Source organism: Anoplopoma fimbria, chromosome 3, assembly GCF_027596085.1.
Source record: "Anoplopoma fimbria isolate UVic2021 breed Golden Eagle Sablefish chromosome 3, Afim_UVic_2022, whole genome shotgun sequence".
Taxonomy (NCBI): domain Eukaryota; kingdom Metazoa; phylum Chordata; class Actinopteri; order Perciformes; family Anoplopomatidae; genus Anoplopoma; species Anoplopoma fimbria.
In genome coordinates, this window is record NC_072451.1 from 4,955,700 (window position 1) to 4,973,785 (window position 18,086).

At 39.3% G+C, this 18,086-nt stretch overlaps 1 protein-coding gene across 2 annotated transcripts in view; it reads left to right on the plus strand.

Moving 5' to 3' along the window:
* atp1a2a (ATPase Na+/K+ transporting subunit alpha 2a) overlaps positions 1-18,086 on the plus strand; it is a 43,909-nt gene that overhangs the window by 13,907 nt on the left and 11,916 nt on the right. For both annotated transcript variants that reach the window (XM_054596855.1, XM_054596854.1), the window contains exons 7-15: positions 909-1,026; positions 2,451-2,719; positions 4,499-4,697; positions 5,755-5,864; positions 9,189-9,323; positions 11,747-11,826; positions 13,239-13,348; positions 14,478-14,653; positions 17,556-17,692. In XM_054596855.1, coding sequence (XP_054452830.1) covers positions 909-1,026; positions 2,451-2,719; positions 4,499-4,697; positions 5,755-5,864; positions 9,189-9,323; positions 11,747-11,826; positions 13,239-13,348; positions 14,478-14,653; positions 17,556-17,692 — 1,334 coding nt within the window. The remainder of the gene's footprint in view (positions 1-908; positions 1,027-2,450; positions 2,720-4,498; positions 4,698-5,754; positions 5,865-9,188; positions 9,324-11,746; positions 11,827-13,238; positions 13,349-14,477; positions 14,654-17,555; positions 17,693-18,086) is intronic.

Here is an 18,086-nt window from a genome sequence, read left to right on the forward strand (position 1 = left end):
TATGTTTGGATTTTGGGTATTTCTGTCCTCCTTGTGAAGAAGAAGTAAAGACAGCAACAGAAAGTCTACCGAAATGGCGGGAAATTAGGGTGGTCTCCTGGGATCAGACCCTCTGGGCTGTGGTTTGCACTGACTGGATGCTAGTTGCTACAGCTAACCGCTAACTGAAGGTCCATTTCCCGGAGCCTCCTCCCGGCGAAGTAGTCTTCTGGATAAAAATACGAGTTGTTTGCTTGTTTCTGCCGCTTTTCATTTAACGTAATAAAGAAACTATCAAAACGTACACAGACAATGTACCTTCAACGTGACTGAAAGTCCCTTGGTGCCTCGCAAGGTATAAGTGGTATTACGAGACCGGCCGGGACGGGGCTAGCTGGTTAGCATGCTAATTGCAGTAGATATCTCTGCAAAACAATACATAGACGTCTTTGACATGACGCTAAAACTGTAACCACTTCACAGTCTGTTGATGATATTAGTTCACTTTACAACAAAAAAATCATACTCATTGCGCCTTTAAAACGTAACTGAATTAAGCAGAATTCTTTTTATACTCATGAGGTAGAAATTCGGCTTTCTGTTACACATATTTTTACCTTGATTTGTTTCAGTGCTTACTGATGCTATAGGATGACATGTCTCCAATATGTCCCACTTTAAGCTTGAGTTTATTGCACTTGATTCTGAAGCAGTGTTATTGGACTCGACCCCAACATGGTAATTAACTGTATGTATTTCTCCATAGAGGAGTGCGGGAAAAATAACCAGATATGGTTTTGACATGACAAGAGTGTTGCACTTGTTGCTGATAGGTGCCGCTGCTCTCATTTACACCATGTCAGTCTGAGCTCCTCACTCTCACTGGGTAACACCGTTCTCTCCTCTCTTTCTTCCCCATCCCTCTGAAGGTGGACAACTCGTCTCTGACGGGAGAATCGGAGCCTCAGACCCGCTCTCCAGAGTTCACCAACGACAATCCTCTTGAGACCCGCAACATCTGTTTCTATTCCACCAACTGTGTCGAGGGTCAGTGGGCCACATCTGGCCAAGATTGTCTCTAATTGCTTTTAAAATTCTTTTTTTTCTGCCATCTGGAGATCAACATTGTTTTGGCCTTATGGCCCGAACAAGAGTATGTTTCTGTGCGTTCCTCAGAACAGCAATCCCTCCATCCTACAGTAGAGTGTAGTTATTGAATTTTGAATGCATTGAGATTATTAACGAGTGTTTTATCCGATGGGGATTTAATGTGGTGTATTAGTGTCATCAAACGGTGATGCAGGAAGCATTTCAATGGGTTTCTCATATTAGAATCTGCAACTTCATCAAGTTCTTATTTAACTTCTAATGTAGGTTGATTTATAACGTTTGTCTCTAAAGTACATTCATATTGGAAAAAAGTTAATAGTTTTAATAATAGAATTAAGAATTTTGGAGGATCCAGTCTGTATTATATTCATCCAGCATGATGATTTACCTGAGGTTCAAAGTTCATTCTTGAACAAACCAACCACAAGCTCCGTTTAGTAGATGTTCAGGAGCTTTCAATCATCACATAATCTTTATTAGTAGATGTCATGCCCAGTTGTCATGCCAATGTAGAAATTGTTTCCATTTTTTTCTAAGCACTTTAACAAATTCTGGTCTGTATTGACTTACTATCTAAGATTCAGAATTTAATTGCATCCTATCTCTAAAACGCTTTTTTTCCCTTTAAAAGTTCAATATGTGAATCAGAAATAGAAGTATTTATGTGTATAAGCTATATTTAGTCTGCTGCCTTATAGACTGTTACTCAATACCTATCTGTGTGGGTTGTGTTAAAGGATATAAAAGCACCATTTCTTCTCTTTGGTGATGTCTAGCTATGAAAATAGCTTGGGTTTTATTTTCCCAGGTGTTGATCTCACCCTGAGATTTCTGCTTCCAATCTAATATAATGGATGTTACTTTTAAAAAAAATTCTGGTGCTCACAGCAATAGAAAAGATATTTTAATTACATTTTCTTTCCTGAAACAATGTCCCTGTGACTCTGTAATCCACAGATCTCCTTTTTACTTTGCACTGAAAGAAATTAGTCCCTGTAAAATCTGCCGAGGTCTGTAGATCACATTATTTGTATTTTACCTGAGTCAGTTTCTTTCCTCACTCACTCAGTCCGGCGTGTGCTCAACCATCAATCACTGGCCAACACCCGTAATTCTCCTCCATCCATCACTGCTCTTTATCCAGCCCATCACCTCCCCATCATCCAGCTGAGGGCTGGACATTTGTTTAAAGAGCTCTCTCTTCAACAAAATAAAATAGACACCATTTAGAAAAATATGACATCTACCTGACCTGACCTACTGTCACAAACTGGCGGTTGATGAAAAAATGTAAAATGTATTGTGTTTTAACTGATGCTTCTGTCCAGAGAGACTCACAGTGAATCCCTGATCCCTCTCAGGTACGGCCCATGGCATCGTGATTTGCACTGGGGACCGCACGGTGATGGGCCGCATCGCCACGCTGGCGTCAGAGCTCGAAGTCCGCCGTACGCCCATCAACATTGAGATCGAACATTTCATCCACCTCATCACGGGCGTGGCTGTCTTCCTGGGCGTGAGCTTCTTCATCCTGTCGGTCATCCTGGGCTACACCTGGCTGGAGGCCGTCATCTTCCTCATTGGCATCATTGTGGCGAACGTGCCTGAAGGACTGCTGGCTACTGTCACTGTGAGTCGTTTGTGTGTGTGTGTGTTTCTCTTTGTTATTAGAGTTTTTACTGATTTTCCCCAATAAAGATCTCAAAAGAGCACTTCACTATAGAAAAAACAAGGTCCCCTTGTAGCAAGGACAGGACAGAATATGCTTCCGGGGATAGTGACCAGAACAATGGGTGAAAGCCATAAACTGGCTGCTGTTACATACACAAACAAAGGTTAAAAAAAGGTTTGTGTTACAAATGGTTATTTTTATTTTTATTTTTATCGTTTTCTTTTCTGATTAGATTTTTAATCTGACAGTGACATTTAATGAGCTATGATAATGAGCTATGATAATGAGTCATGTAACTTATAGCATTATTAATTGTTTCACTCCATTTAAAGCTGTATTCATTGATTTGTTTTTGATTGATTTGGCACAATAGCTGACATACATTTTAAAGTTATGGAGAACATATTCGGAAGCTATTTTGACGCAATATCTACACATCCAGCATGCACAGAGCAACATAATCATTCATTTAGGATCCTTTTTGCTGGACACCCAACAAATAAACATTTAACATTTACTCTCCTTTTAGCTCTGTTTTGGTCTCCACCAACTCATGGGAAAATATATCTGGCTCTTTGGCTGTTCGATAAGATAAGATAAGATAAGGTAAACTTACAATATACTTTATTGTCCCCATAGGAACATTTGTTTTGGACTTCCAAAGCAGTAATAACAAGGAAACAGACAACATATAAACAAAGCAACATGTACGAAAGCACATCACAGCCACATATTCCACATATTGCAGATATTACACACATTATCATGTATGACTTCTCCTCACTAGCTTGTTGCTAACTTTGTCTGTCTGCTGTTTGGTGCTGGGCAGGTAGTGTACAAGGTGTAAATGCAGAGTTTGGTGTTAATTCTCTGCAGGTTTATCATCTTGAGCAGCTGTTTTTCTCATCACATGCAGTAATTTGATCTATTGTTGACATCAAAATATTGATTATTGCAGAACTGAGCCAGTTTGATAGCCCTCATCTCGTGCCTGCTGGCCCACTGTCATGGTTTGCTGGCACGCCTAAATGGAACGGGGCCATCATCAGTGTTATTAGTTATGCCTGTGCTTTTCCCCAAACTAATTTACCCTCAGTGGATGTTGGCCGCAGTAGCTCTAATGATGCTAAAACAAAGCAGGTGATTTATTGCGTTGGAGTCGCTCAAATGTTGAAGTGAATCGAACTTTTCTGCAACAATAAACAAAGTTGCTGCTGAGGTGGATGCCGGCTGGCATTTGAAATGCCATCAGTCGACATTTCACTGGTCACAGAAAATAAATTAACTTCCAGTGACTGGTTTTCTTTAGTTGCTTTCGCTTTAAACACACCGTGAGTTTTTGTTTGAAAATGTTTGTGCACGTTCGTGCTGCGTTTGTTGCTCTGTGAGTAATGTGGTAAGCTTTAATTTATGTGCCTAGATGTGTCTCTTACGACATATGGAATGTGTCTATTCATCGTATTTTTATGTCCCAGTGCACCTACTGTTAACCAGCCAACCAAATACATGCATACAGACACACATGCACACGCACACAGCAACACACACATACGCTGTAAGGCACCTGGACCACGCATGGTTTCACATGCACAAACACTTGAATGCACCGGTGCGTACACATGCTCTCTCTCCTCGCCGACTAACAATCATCCATCCTCGCCTCCTATCTTCATCCTCCCTACCTCGCTCATCTTATTTCTCTCTCTCCCCCCCCCTCACCTCCCACCGTCCTCCCAGGTGTGTCTGACTCTCACTGCCAAGCGAATGGCGAAGAAGAACTGTCTGGTGAAGAACCTGGAGGCCGTAGAGACTCTCGGCTCCACCTCCACCATCTGCTCCGACAAGACAGGCACGCTGACCCAGAACCGCATGACCGTGGCCCACATGTGGTTCGACAACCAGATCCACGAGGCGGACACCACCGAGGACCAGACGGGTGAGACTGAATGAGAGGCAGAGATGAAAAGAAAAGGGAGGAGTAGGGGAAAGAGAGAAAGAGTGGAAGGAGAGAGCTTTGGGGAAAGATGGAGAGACTACATAAAGGAAAAAGGGGGAGATAGAGACTGTGTGGGAATGCTTAGAGGGAGTGTGACCACCTGCTGAAATTCATCTGTCCAATGTTCACACCGCCAACCGACATTGCTGTTTGCACTACCGCTTGGATTAATTGAGCAGCGGTATGCAGTGTGGGCGACATAACCACCAGCCACAAACATGTCCTCTGCCAGAGTTCCTCAGCAAGACCTCTGCAGCAGAACCAATCGGATTGCTGTCTCCTACCAAACAGCAACAAACCGAGCCCAATTTCAAAGAAGCTTATTAGCAAAAACCAAAAAGGTTTGGAATATGTAAGAAAAAGCAAACAGGTGTTCTATGCATACCAATGAGTATTGAGTTAGGCAATCATACAATGAATAGCTAGCAGTGCTGACAGAGGCCAAACAGTTGCAACAGTGAAAGTGCTGAATAAAAAAAATACACAGTGTATTCATTTTTCAGGAGTAGAGACTATTTTTTTTTTTTTGCAGCTGTTGCAAGTTTTGGAGCCTTTTTGCGCTGCGCTTTGTCAAGTTCAACAACTCCAGCTGCAGTTTGCCACTGTGTACCTACTGTATGTTGCATGATGCTATTATATTCTCTTTGCACAACAATGGTGACAGTGACCACTCCAGTCTTGGCTAAAATGAAGAAAATGCACACAACAGAGGGAAGGTCCTTTTCAGTTCAGATTGAGTGGAAGAGATGAAATTTTGATTAACAGCTTTAACTTTTTGAGACTTTCTAGTTAAAAATGAATGCCATTTTCCAGACTGGGGAATTGAAAAATCACTTCTGTCAAGGAATAAGAGATTGCTTTGTTATTTAGCTACAATATCCAGTGCTACTCTGTGAACCAAGAGTTAAGTCAATGGCATAAATACTGCATGAACCCCACTTAAAAAAAAAGAAGGAAAAAAGAAATTCTAACACAACTCCCTCTGCTATTCTCCCAGGTTTGGCTTTTGACAAGAGCTCTGCTACCTGGGCTGCTCTGTCTAACGTTGCTGGCCTGTGCAACAGAGCAGATTTCAAAGCCGGACAGGAGAACTTCCCCATCCTGATGGTACGATTCTCCACCCGACACAGACACTACAACGGCAGTTTCCAACCCTTTGCATTGATGATTCAGTCTCATGAATTATCTGTACTCTCTTATAACATGTTCAGTTTGATCTAAAGAAATTATAAGCAGCGCCTTTTTAGATTTGGATCAAACAATGCATTTACATTATTCATATGATAGGATTTTGCATACATGATTTGCCGATAGGGTGAAGTCAGCAACATCAGGACAGCGTCAAGTGAGCTGTCACACAAACATAAGCAATGGCGCTATTTAGATCATTTACTTAAAGTTACTGTGAGGAACTTTTAACTGGTTATGAAACTGTCGCAATCCAACTGATGCCTCTATATGACCTACATAAGCAAATGACACCATTGGCGAGAAAATTGGCTATTTCCATGTAGTTATTCTTAATGCTTGTCATCGGAGTCACCGGGTTGGATTCCGTGCAAAATCAGACGAAATGATGCAGGTTGACCTGAAAGTCCTTCAGCTCAGACTCCAGCGGGGGCAAGCTCAGCGTGGACAGACCCAGACCCAGATTCGGCTTCGCTGCCGCTTTTGTGTATTAAAGACCTGCAGTCAGAGCTCTGTTGGGAGGTGGAGACCTCGCTGCTCCACCTGGAGGCCCAGGTCATATTGCTGGGTCCGTTTTGAGGGAATGGAGGCAGGGGAGAACCAGAACCAGAAGACTGGGTGGAGCAGACCGCCCTACCTTGCTGCAGTAAAACCACATAATTGATTGAACAACATAAATCAACACAAAATTAAAGTTCCCTTTACTAGCTTGAAGTAAAGCAGCTCTATGGCATTGTAAAAATACTCCATTATATTGTAAGTAAACATTTGCAGAATGCAAAATTTGACTTAGTTAGCACAGTTAGCAAAAATCTTATTTTGTAAACTGATAATATTGGTTTATATTTAACATCTTTATCTGAAAAGTAACTAGTAACTAGTAATAGTTGTCATATAAATATAAGTACAATATTTCCCTCTGAAATACTGTTAAGCATAGGTGTACAATATTTACAGCTATATGATTTATCTATAACATTCATTAAAGTACAGCACTGTACTTGAAAATATACTTAGTCACACCACTATTGGGAATATAACAAGGAAATATAACAGCTGGTTTGCGATGCATCATGTTTTATAAACGATCAGCAAATGTACACTATTACCCTCTCAAATATAGTGAAGTATTATACAGTACAATATTTCCCTCTAAAATATAGGAAAGTTTTATACAGTATAATATTGCCCTCTAAAATATAATGAAGTATTATACAGTACAATGTAGCCCTCTAATATATAGTGAAGTATAATCCAGTAAAACATTGCCCTCTAAAATATAGTGAAGTATAATACAGTATAATATTGCCCTCTAAAATATAGTGAAGTATAATACAGTATAAAGTAGCATAACATTGATATTTTCAAGTAAATTTGAAGTACTTCAGAATTATAAGCAGTACAGTACTTTAGTAGATATACTTGCATTCTCTTCGGCAGCCCGCACCCACATGGCACCCAGAGCGGAAAAAACAACCCATAAAAATGATTTGACAATACGACTTGACACCTGCACCACACACACACACACACACACACACACACACACACACACACACACACACACACACCCACAGACACACAGACACACACACACACACACACTGGCTTACATGCTTAGCCTCCCTCTCACACAATAACACACACCCCTGGAAATAACTCCCCCACACTGATACACTAACACACACACTGCTGGGTGGGTAAGTCAATAATATCCCAGTGTTCTACCAACCGCTATCCTCCAACCGGTGCTACATTGACCTGAAGACATTCTCTGTGTGGCTCACAGCGACAGGGATTACAGCTCCCTGACTCCGGTGGGAGCAGAAACCTTCCACTGCAGCCTTCCCTGCCCCTCGAGGTGACCGGGCTTCCTCCCTGCATAAAGTAGCCATATCTCCTGACAGCACTCAAACACAGCTGCCAAGGCCCATGCAGGCTCCACTACCATTACAGGAACAAGTTCCACATCTTCACCCGGGAAAACAGAGAAATGGAATTTCCTTGATCTATTCATTCAGTCATGAAAAGGCACAAACAAGGACAAATATTGCGGAGCACGTGTCCTTGTTTCGGGGCTGTTCATGAATAAGTAAACAGGAATAAAGAGGAATCTCTTGTCTGGGTTCGGCCCCCGTTGGTATATCGGTCAATCGGCTCAGCATGGATTGTAATTGGCTCCAAGAGCGGGATGAACATCATGGAATTTTTATAAAGAGGGATTTTACAGGTTATAGGAAGATCATTCCCCCCCACCTAATTGATTCAAGCACCACACAAGCAACTCCGTCACACATCTTAAAGCTGGTAAACCTGCAGAAAACACAAAAAGAAAATCTGTCCATCCAAACGGGGGGTCATTTAATGCTGAGCCTTGTAAAATAGGCCTCCTTAATGTCGCTGTGTGTGCTTGATGTAGTGTGAAGTAAACATTCAAATTCATGGATTTCACCTCTGTTACCCAAAAATAGTCAGTATCAGTGTCAGTAAAAGTGTAAGACTTCTGCACACCACTTAAAATGTGCTGAATTACAAATTAAGAGCAAATCTACGATTGAGAGATTCCCTCCATACGGCTTTAAAACATAGCGACAGCTGAACCGGCGGCTAGCAGCTAAGAATGCTAACAGCCGCTATATTAATGCTCTGAATTTGGTATTTAGCACCCCTAACAAAAATGGACCACACAGAAGTAATTAAGCGGTTTGAATTCCTTCGAGCATTAATTTGCTACGTCCTTACAGTCCACTTTGCTGTTGATTGTTGTCAGTGGTCTAACGTGTTCCAACCACATTTATTTCCAGGATGGTTCTCCAAATCTTCATATCGAGGGACTTTACATCCTTATCCTAAAAAAATGCCCTTAAAAACCGCATACATGGCAAACAAATCAGCTGTATTTCTGCCCACGAGATTGAGCTGCCTAAATCAAATTATTCTTCATCCCCTAAAGTGAAAAAGAAAACTAGCTTTTGCAGTCTCATTACTTCTACATTAGATTGTTACATAACTTTAAAAACAATGTGGCCAATAGTTGGTGCTGCAGATGATACTCAGCTACATGCATCATTAATGACAACCATAATGGAAGTAAAGGAAGTCCTCTCAGGTACCGCTTTAATCGGTTCAAGTTTCCCTCCACAGCAGTGTGGTAAACACAGGCAGGGAGACAGACAACACTCGTTTCTTTAATACGCTGATGTGAATGACTGTGCTAATGTGCGGCTGTGTGTGTTTCCCCAGAGGGACACAGCGGGAGACGCATCCGAGTCAGCTCTGTTAAAATGCATCGAGCTCTGCTGTGGGGGAGTTCGTGATATGAGAAGTAGAAACCCCAAAGTGGCAGAGATCCCCTTCAACTCCACCAACAAATACCAGGTACTGCATGGGACTGATGATGCATTTTTGTGCTGGAAGTGCTGCGGATGAAAGTCTACAACAAAATCCTCATTAAGTCTTATTATCACAAATCCAATTTTTAAGTACTTAATATTTAAAGTAGTTGTTTTTAACTTTTTAGATTTTGTTTTATTCATAAATATATATTTTTGATTTATTTCTTCTTATTATTTAAGTTTTTTTTTTTTTTTTTTCTTTATAAAATGTAACTTTCAATTGAATATATTTTGGGGGGTTATTTTGTAAGTGCTTATAAATTGAGGATACTATGATTATTCTAGAAAAACATTTTTTAATAGATAATGCATATTCATTTTTTTACCTTTTTCCTGTCAGCGCAAAGCAGTTTCAACATTCATGCTCTTTACAGCAACAGCCACCCTGCTTAACATTCATACGCACATATTTATGCTTGGAAGCTGCCCAACAGGCCACAAGCAGAACACCCTTAGCCACAGAGAAGCTGCTGCAGAGTTGCGATGTGTGTTATTTATGATAGAAAGATATATGTGGAGAACAAATTGGTTGGTTTTTGCTCCTCAGAAGATCTGTTCCCACCTTTCACTGGATAGAAATACCTTTTGTTTGAGATGGTCAAAGCCAAACCATTTTGGGGCTTTACTGCAAAGGTTTTAATACTTTTAAAGAAACCTTAAATACGATTGTAAAGCATCAGAAGCTCTACGTGATAACTTCCATCATAGACAATATCCAACTTTGCAACTGCGGCAACATTTATTATATCATTAGACAATAAACATGCATGTTATGCCTGTTGTTTTTTCATCACAGTCAATCTAGAATCACATGGTGAACAGTTATAAATGGTTTTTAAAACTCTGTTAGATACATCACAACATGCACTGCTGAAGAGTCTTAAGTTAAGCTTTTTGCTCTGTTACATCCTGTAGGAGTCGACGACAATACTAGCAAAAATCAAGATATAACAGTGAACTATGAAAAAGTCATCACACATAGCTTTAAAGGGTTACTTCTGTATATATTCAAGCTCCCCCTATGTTTTTTTTGTGTATGTAACTCATTGGCTCAACAGTTTTTGAAATTGGTATTGAATGAGAGTGCTGCAACCGGCAGCATGCAATGTCATAATATTTTGCAATGGAAAGGTACGTACACTTGGCTCAGTTTGTTATTAATTTTGTCTGACACCGTCATGGAAGGGACTCTATAGAGAAAACGATTTTCTTTACCTTTTGCCCGATCCGGTCTGTTAGTCATTTTGTCTTACCAAGTCTAGCTCAACGAGAAGTCTTGTTCCAAAATCTCGCGAGGTGACTTGTTGTGTTGGTGTGCAGAATGCTTAGATTAGTGTTATTTAAAAGATTTTCAAAATCACGGTTAAATATTTAGCTGTTTTTTGTAAAAAATGTGGATGTGGCCTAGCTATCAGATTTCCGAACGAGACTTCTCCTTGAGCGAGACTGTGTTAGCGTAAATAACAAACCTAACGAGTTCAAGTGAAAGGTAAAGTAAAACAGTGTATTTCTCTGTGGGGTCCTTTCCATGATGTTGTCAGACATTTATAAAAACAATCTGAGCCATAAAGTGTTTCTAACAAGCCCTTTTATTGGACATTGACGTTGAGGAATTGCTCTGAAGGATTACATTACAGACCGTTTTGCGGCTTCGGCGTTATGGCTAAATACTGGACCACTGTTTTCCCTATTATTCACTTCAACACAAATACATGGGAGAATAGAGTCCAGGTTGAAAATACCCAAGTTACCCTTTAACACCTTGCTCAAGGGCACCACAGCAATTAAGACAGGGGGAATTTTTCTGCTTTCTACTCCTTTCCAATGCTGTCTAGAGATTTGAACCAGCATATGAATAACACAACAGTGATGTTGAAGCAAACAAAGGACTTCCTGCATGCATTTTGTGCACCTGTTCCCTGATTTAAAATAGGAGCGTCTGTGTTGAGGGGAGAAAAAGCAAAAAAAAAAGCAATTTTGCTCTGGTTTTCTGAGATTAGATATGCTGTGACTCAGATACAAATTACCTGGGGGACTTTGCGTGTGTGTGTGTGTGTGTTTGTAATGGGGGGAAGGGGCAATGCAAGGTGTAAAACCACAGGAATACATGTAAGATTGAATGCTCCTTCAACACGAACAATACATGAGAATTACAATGTGCACTCAGTAAAGTCAGCTTGGTTTGACTTTTATTTCAAACCACTCTGAAAAAGATGACAAGATAAATTATTTCTGGGACGACCATGAAACTCTTTATTGTCCTGAGCCTTTTTCCGTACAAAAAAATGAAACCTTTTGGAGCATCAAAAAACCCGCCATAATCCACATGTTGCATCTTGTTTCAAAATAAATCCTGTCATGTACTCACCAGTTTTTTCCAATGTCCTCCCTTTTTTTTTTTTAAAGCTCTCCGTCCATGAAGCGGAGGATAATCCCTCCGGTCATATTCTGGTCATGAAGGGAGCGCCAGAGAGAATCTTGGACAGGTTGGTTAATCAATAATGGATCGATTATATGTCCCCCAAGTGAGGTAGCACAGAATTTGTAGTTCTTTTTCCATTTAATTTTATTTCTTCCTTCTCTTACAGGGATGTAGTGAATAGAAACCATTCATAGATTTTTTTTTTGCCAGGATCTTTGTGTATTTTATTTCCCAAACAGCACTGTAATCATATAACCCATGCATATAATATACAATCGATTATAAACATGGGCATCTGAGACAGTGTAAGTGTTTTTTGTAACAAATCTTTTGAAAAGACTGAAACCAACTTTGAATCAATCCAATAAATAAATATTATCTGTGTATCAGGAACTTGAAATAGCTTATTCCTCTGTGCCATGTAGCTCCACTGTTGATCAAAGAACTATTAAAAACCATGTAGACAATATAGAAAAAAATCAGTTGTTTCTTCATCACCATGAACATGGGCTCTGTGGTAGATCTGAAAACGTTGAGAATCACTGCACTGGAGCACAAATGTATATTAATCCACCGGTGGAAATAGTCCCCAACACTATTTTCTTCCTGCCTGCTGTTTTGGAAAATGAGTTACCATGAAAAAAAAAACAATTAAACTATAAAGTTGACCTTTTTTAGTGGGGAACTAATGGAGAGCCTCAGACAGAGTGGGAAAAGCAGAAATTTTGGGAGAAACACTTTGATGGTTTTGGTCCTTTCAGTGAATTTGTTGAAAATGGGAAAAATATAGAATAACCCAATTCTTATCCATTAAATGTTCTTGTTATTGCATATTAATGGGGATGGATGCTGGGTTTTGAGGTGCTGAAAGTTTTTGTTCAATTGTCACACTTATTCAATGTTGGCCAAAGTCTGACCCAATTCCCCAGAAAGTGGACGTTTTTGCAGTTGGGGAGAGCAAATGAGCGACGTCGTAGCAGTTATTTAAAATAACATGGTATCATAATGAATATGAATAGTGAGAAAGTCCACTAAGAGCGGGAGGGGTGATGCAGATATTGACTTTTCGCTTGTTACATATAATCGTGATTCTTGTTAAAAAACGCTACATATAAGAAAGTCTGATTAATGGCGGTCATTATTTATTTACACTAGTTATGTTGATAACTGTGATCTTTTTTTAACCTTGTAGTTTTGTTGCCTTAGCCTAACCAATCTTTTCAAAACGTTAACCAGGTGTAATTGTGTGTGATACATGGCTGATATGAGAAGTATTTATCAACGTGTTTTTTGGTTCAAAAATGCAACATTCAATGTGCCCGAGTTTTTAGAAAAGTGCAATGCCAACTTTTTTTGTCTGGGGACTGGATTGGTGTCAGCCCAAAAATGTCCTCCACATCAACCATTATCATTCAGATAAAGATTATTTTATTAGCTTTGGAAGCAGTAAAAGTATTGTTAATAAATATTTTACAGGTGCAGTAGCATAATGATCCACGGCCAGGAGCAGCCACTCGATGAAAACTGGAGAGAGGCTTTCCAGAGTGCCTACATGGAGCTGGGAGGACTGGGAGAGAGAGTGCTCGGTATGTTTCGTGGAAACCGCTATCTTGGTTCTGGGAATAGGTGATGGGGAGAAGCAGTTGGACACAGCACTTACCTTTTATTATCTCCTTGGTAAAGAGGGTAGTTTAGCCGCATGTCCCTGTAAAAGGGTAGAATGTTTTAACTGCAAAAATGTTAATAGAAGCACTGCAGTCTTCACCAGAACTGCAGTAGACTGACATGGAATAAAAGATGAAATGACTATTGATACACAAAATGTTCGAGATATGGGTTTTCTTTTTTGTATGTAATGTTGTATGGATTCTGGTAATGTAATGGCATTCAAATCAGGTCAAACTGCACTAAATCACATATTATTTGTGCATGAAATAACATTGTAGACACATTTTGAGTGAATAATCTGTACCCAAAGTTCAACTTTCAATATCTCTAAAGTGTTCAGCATCCAAACTCTGTAAATGTCATCATTTTGACAACCAAGGAGAAAAGTTAGCTGGCATCTTTCTAAAAAAAGTGCCATAAGTAATAATTCTGTGCTATCATCGGTTTTGTTGGAGTAGTTCACCACAGTGAAATGTGGAATAATGCAGTGAAACTCCAGGAATCATGATTAATTATTAAATCCCAGTCATGCCTTGGGTGATGATGATGATGATGATGGGTCGGGTGGTACACTTTTAGACTGAGAGTTTTATTTTATTGTGCTTTACTCTATAGGGATTATAGAGATGCTATTATTTCGAGAGCTGTAGGTCATGAATTAATAAAAGTGACGGATTCAATTTGTATGTCAGAAATGCAACCTCAGAATCTAACATCTAAAATGAAAGTGATTTGTATGCATAGTGATAGGTAAAGCATAATGCAGGGAGGACAGCGTATCTTCTAAAGATGTTTTTCATATTTACATTTCTTTGTAGTGTTTTATGGTAAATAATAACAGCAAAATACATGCATACAGTGCATCCTTATTGTTTATTGGATGTTTTGGATTTTAAATCACTGTAAGTGTCATTAAAGATTTGACTACTTTTTAAAATGCCAGATAAATTGTCAGAGCAACAAAACAGTATTTTTTCCCGTTAGTTGCAGTATACTTTAAGGTTTCAGTCAGTTTCAGTCACCTCACTGATCCCTCTTCTCCTGCAGGATTCTGCCACTTGAGTCTGTCTTCATCCCAGTACCCTCGAGGATTCACCTTCGACTGCGACGAGACGAACTTCCCCACCGAGCAGCTCTGCTTCTTGGGTCTCATCTCCATGATTGATCCGCCGCGTGCAGCTGTGCCTGACGCAGTGGGTAAATGCCGCTCTGCCGGCATCAAGGTAATTGGTTCCACGGGCTCAATTTTACATTGTAGTTCCTGAAAAGCCTCTTTTCCCTGGGCTTCATTTATCGGGCATTTGAGTGAAAGGTCTCTTCAAATCACAAAATGCAGGCCAAATGACAACCGACTGCTCCAAATGGGGCCTGATAGATGATAAACGATGGATGAATTAAGTTCTATTGCTCAGAGGAAACTGCTGATAATATATCCAGTGTAAATACTGGAGGCCAGAAATTTGCGAAATTACAAAATTTTAAAAGTGCAGTTTGTAGGATTTGGCGGCATCTAGCGTGAAGAAGAACTGCAGGGGCTGAGGCGAAAATGCAAATGGCCCTATCTGGAGCCTATCTGGAGTGTCTGGTTTGTCCACTCTGGGCTACTGTAGAAACATGGCTAACTCCTTCTAAATGGCTCATTCTAAGCTAACGAAAACACAATTATTCTATTTTTTTATTTTTCATATTTCAGGTGATTATACACTAAAGAAAACATACTTATACATGTTTGCCAGTGGATCTGCTTAAATGCTACAAACTTCCCCTTTAAGAAAACCAAAGATCACATTTTTTATGTGAAAAATAAAGAGCAACAGGCAATAAAGGATAAACTCAGCCTTTTCCAGTAACAATTTTGAAAATGTTCCTTATTGGCAAAATGCAGTTTCACTACATTTGTTTTCATTATATGTTAATCAACTGCAAATACGCACAGAGCAGATGTTTTGTCAGAAAAGGAATAATCTGGGCCGTAGGAAGGTTAAACAACATCAAATGGATAATGAGTAGAATGAGTCGTTCTAATTTCGGGCAAAGTACTACAAATATGGGAAAAAGGATTTTGCACATTTTCAATTTCAGGTACAGAAGTTATTACGCTTCCTTTGATAAGGAATTTTTGATAGACACACTGTAATTGGCTTAAAGAAAAAGTGAAGATGTTGCTTAAGGGAAGAAAATGGTTGAGTTTATTCTAAAAAAAGGCTACCGAACTGACATGACTGATTAAATGTTAAAATCACAAAGTTTTTTTGAAAGTTTTAGTTGTTATATATCAGCTTTGTTTTGACTCAGGCGTTAGATTAACTCTAAATTATGCCATGTCTTTTTTTTGACTTCACAAACATCAGACTGGGATTTAAACATTGTCAATATAAACAAATATGAAGTTAGAAATGTGGGCAACATTGATGTGGGCTCTTTAATTTATATATATATATGTATATATATTAAACACCTAAAGTCAAAACTAAACTTGGATTTAAAGTAGTTTATATGATTTTTAAGAATCTGTGACGAGATGTTTCAAAGTACTTGGTGTAACTGCTAGATATTGTCAGACATTAAGTGCTGCAGGTGTGCTTTCTGATTGAACTGGAATAAGACCATTTTAAGACTAACACACATCCACACCAGAACAGAGCGGATGTTTTTCCTCGTAGCTGAACCCAAGAGGAAACTAGAGCACATGGCTCCGTTGCTTTAATTACTTTTTATTGGATGTAGTGCTAACGTTTCAGTGAAATGTGCATCCTCGGTTCACGGCATCAGTCCAAAGGCTTTAGTGCAATATATAGTGCTCTATCCTTATTGCACCTTCCTTCAGCTTGTCTGTGTTCTGCTGTAGAATATGATGGTGCTGGGGATTTCCAGAAAAAACTCAAAATGACTTATAATTACATAACTTTACATACAAGGTTCAGATTCTATAGATATTCAAAATAATGTATTCCTTTCAGTTTATTTGGATGCAGTTATGCAGGAAGTTAATGTCTCAAAAACCAAAGATCTTACTCTCACTTATACAGGTCTATTACTTCCCACCGAAATAGAAAAGGTTATATTCATAAATGTCCCAGACATGGAAAGATTTGATCTGATGTGAGACTCTGGAGAGATTGAAACCAATCTATTGCCACTTATGGGATAAAAAGAGAAGTTTTTAGTTATGTATCTGTGTCAGAAAAGCTTGGCAGTGTGCAAAGTCAAACTAAAAGCACTTTAAAGGTAGAGCTGTACCGAATAGTTTGAAGCTTGACATTGCTGTGCAGCCTTTCATATTTTCTTTGTCTATTTTAAATGTTTAAAACCTGTATTTATTTCCCCCTGCATATAGAAATCAGGCTACACTAATATTATTAGTATTACACTATTTGTAGAATTATATCCCAGTGGTAGCTAACGAAATATTCTGCTTCAATCCATATATTTTGGGTGTTCAGCCTTTCAAAAGCAATATTTTCATTGCTGGCAAAAATACTGTTTGCTTTCACACTTGCTGCTCGCAGAGGGATGCATTCACCTGTATTAACGGGGCCGTCTAGCAGCAATCTAGCAGCACCGTGAATTACATTAAGTCATAAAATATGATGCCAGACATTTGACGCCTAATTCGAAAACCTTAATAGAAGCTTAAAATATTAAAGAAAATACATTCTGTACGGCCTTAAAAACTGGTAAAACATTATTGAAGGGAAATGAAAATATGCTGACTGAAGAAGTCATGATATGGGTGACATAGTTGCAGGTGTAGTAGAGGTTCATGAATGAAAATGAGCACTTATTCTGGGTAATTTTTACCAACCTATGCAGAGTACAGTCACCATATGGACTCTCAAACCCTTATTCTGAAAGGGTTTTGTCACAATAACACTAAATGGGTGATAGGAACCTGCCAATCAAGATGTTTGTTGGAGTGTACCGACAGATTTGAACCCTTAACCCCTAATAGCGCCACTTTTTTCCCGGTGTAACTACACAACACATTAGGATGACTTATGGACCCTTAAGGCCCGTACTGCGCCGTAGCTCAAGCATGCTGTGATACATGACATACAGATGAGAAACAGAGGGGTTTAATGTGTTACCGCTCTGTGATTTATGGGACCTTCCATCTGCCGTCAGGTGATCATGGTAACAGGGGACCACCCAATCACGGCCAAGGCCATAGCTAAAGGCGTGGGCATCATCTCTGAGGGCAACGAGACGGTCGAGGACATCGCCGAGAGACTGAACATCCCTCTAAGCCAAGTTGAACCCAGGTGTGTGTCTCTGTGTATCTGCTGCTCTTAAAGCTAGTCTAAATGAATTCAATTATTTTAAATTCTAATGCAGTGCATGTCCTAAGCGCCCACTAAACATATTATTACACTACGTGTATAAAAGGTAATGCCGGAACAGGCAGACATTGCCAGTTCTTTTAGTCATAGCCTAAGCGCCAACTTAAAAGATTTCGATTGGTATGATAATGTAAATCTAATATTAAGAATTAAGCTACGAAGATTAAGATTTAACAAACAAAATAGGCAGAAATGATATAAAAGTGTTTTCTGTGCCAAGAGGTTTAGAAAGAGATCATTTCACTATATTTAATAGATCTAGTGTTTAAACTATATTATAGCATATATATATATATACTATAGCATATATATATAT